The 1,952-nt window shown below is 37.7% G+C and overlaps 1 protein-coding gene across 1 annotated transcript; it reads left to right on the forward strand.

The window, feature by feature from the left end:
• Positions 1-330: 330 nt before the first annotated feature.
• Positions 331-1,644, forward strand: LOC120157922 (WD repeat-containing protein 3 homolog). The gene is made up of 4 exons (XM_039168895.1): positions 331-474; positions 586-817; positions 969-1,178; positions 1,567-1,644. The coding sequence occupies exons 1-4, from the start codon at positions 359-361 to the stop codon at positions 1,642-1,644; spliced, it is 636 nt and encodes a 211-aa protein (XP_039024826.1). The 5' UTR covers positions 331-358.
• The last annotated feature ends 308 nt before the right edge of the window (positions 1,645-1,952 follow it).

The raw sequence follows: 1,952 nt of genomic DNA on the forward strand, positions 1-1,952 counted from the left end.
AGATGTGACCTTGCATCTATCTGTATGCCACTGCACTAATCATGTCTTGCAAAGATTGGTTTATATGTGCTAATTAAATCTGTTGATTTCAAAAATGTTTGTTTTCAGATTCTTTCTGTCTAAACATGTTCTGGTATAAGCTTCCGATGGAAAAAATAAAGTTTAATCAACTAAATAACTCCCCAATTTGACTTCATAATAGCATGTAGGATATTGTATTGTCAATCAGGATGTGCGAGTCAACTTGTTTTGCACTACTATGGGGGCTATAATGATAATAATGATTTTCAGTTCCCTTTTTATGGATTCATTCAAAATTTTCTTTTCCTTATACGGCCACAAACTTCCTGTCCTATGTATGGATATTTCATCAGATGGAGATTTAATTGTAACTGGGTCTGCAGATAAGAATTTGAGGATTTGGGGCTTGGATTTTGGCGATTGCCACAAATCCATCTTTGCACATGCTGACAGGTTTTGTATGATTTTAATTATTATGGAATGCAAAAGTTCTCTTGATCCTAAATTGTTTATGTAGTTTTGGTGAACCTTTTGATCATTAATTCTGACGAGGTAATTTTTCAGTGTTATGGATGTTCAATTTGTCCACAACACACATTACATGTTCAGTGCTGGGAAAGATCGTCTTTTGAAGTACTGGGATGCTGATAAGTTTGAGTTGCTTTTAACGCTTGAGGGACATCATGCTGCTGTTTGGTGCCTTGCAGTCAGCAACCGTGGTGACTTTGTTGTTACAGGATCTCATGACCGGTCTATTCGCCGTTGGGATCGTACTGAAGAGCCATTTTTTATTGAGGTATTTTCGAATTTTTGCTGTGTACCAGAAGTGAATTTCTTGGCTCAGGAATGAGAATGCCATTGTTAAGCTAGTTCTTCTCACTGCATTTGTGATTACTTTTAGAGATGGATTTTCTTCTTTTTGTATTTAACCCTTCTTGAGTGTGCAGGAAGAAAAAGAGAAAAGATTGGACGAAATCTTCGAGGCTTACATGGACGATACATTTGAAGACAGAAATGCACCGAAGGAAGAACTTCCAGAAGAGGGAGCTGTTGCATTAGCAGGGAAGAGAACTCTGGAAACCCTGACAGCCACTGATTCAATTATTGATGCACTAGAAGTGGCAGAAGTGGAGTTTAAACGAATAGCTGAACATGAGGTATTCTTATCTTGCTTTGGTCCGTTTCTTCTATACTGACGTGTTATTGTCTTTAACTGGCTTGTTTAAATTTGGGGAAAAACTGGAATAACCATAAATATCCAGACTAGGATATGTTCTGGACTGAGACCCCACACATGGTATTTACGCATGCTGGGACTCGTACCTGAAACATTAAGGTTTCTAGGGCCTTAACCTTTCCATTGACGACAAAGTTGTATTTTGATCATCAATGGTTGACACTTTTAAATAATTTTTTCTTCCCCTAAGGAAGAAGGGGAAAAGGAAAAGAAAGCTGTTAACTATATTTGGGGTGGTGTGGTTGCTCGTTACTTTCCCTATCCACTATATTGAGTGTCAGCACAACGGTTACTTTATTTACTTGTAGAAAGATACAACTGCCAAGATGATAAATCTGTCTTGCAGAGATGATTTTCATTTTGCTCAGAAATGCTTGTTGGAATAATTTGGAAAATTTGTACAGCAGCAGAAAATGCTAGAAGAAAACTGAAAGAGCCTAAATTTTTCAATGGTTGTGTTGCAGTTAATTTGTTCACTATGTTATATTTCAGGAGGAGCAGGCCAGAGGAAAAGTTGCTGAATTCCAACCGAATCTGATTATGCTTGGGTTATCCCCATCGGGTTATGTCCTTCGTGCTCTCTCAAATATTAGCACCAATGATCTGGAGCAGACTTTACTGTTAATTGAGCATTATGCATGGGATCTGCTCTAGTTCTAGTCCAACATTCTGGAAAAGATGATATGTTATTTCA

This window comes from Hibiscus syriacus, unplaced genomic scaffold, assembly GCF_006381635.1.
Source record: "Hibiscus syriacus cultivar Baekdansim isolate YM2019G1 unplaced genomic scaffold, ASM638163v2 tig00111278_pilon, whole genome shotgun sequence".
Classification (NCBI taxonomy): Eukaryota; Viridiplantae; Streptophyta; class Magnoliopsida; order Malvales; family Malvaceae; genus Hibiscus; species Hibiscus syriacus.

Coding starts and splice junctions, on each gene's coding strand:
- LOC120157922 (XM_039168895.1), top strand. CDS start 359: ATGGATATTTCATCAGATGGAGATTTAATTGTAACTGGGTCTGCAGAT. Junction 475..585: donor ATCTTTGCACATGCTGACAG/GTTTTGTATGAT, acceptor GTAATTTTTCAG/TGTTATGGATGTTCAATTTG. Junction 818..968: donor AAGAGCCATTTTTTATTGAG/GTATTTTCGAAT, acceptor TTGAGTGTGCAG/GAAGAAAAAGAGAAAAGATT.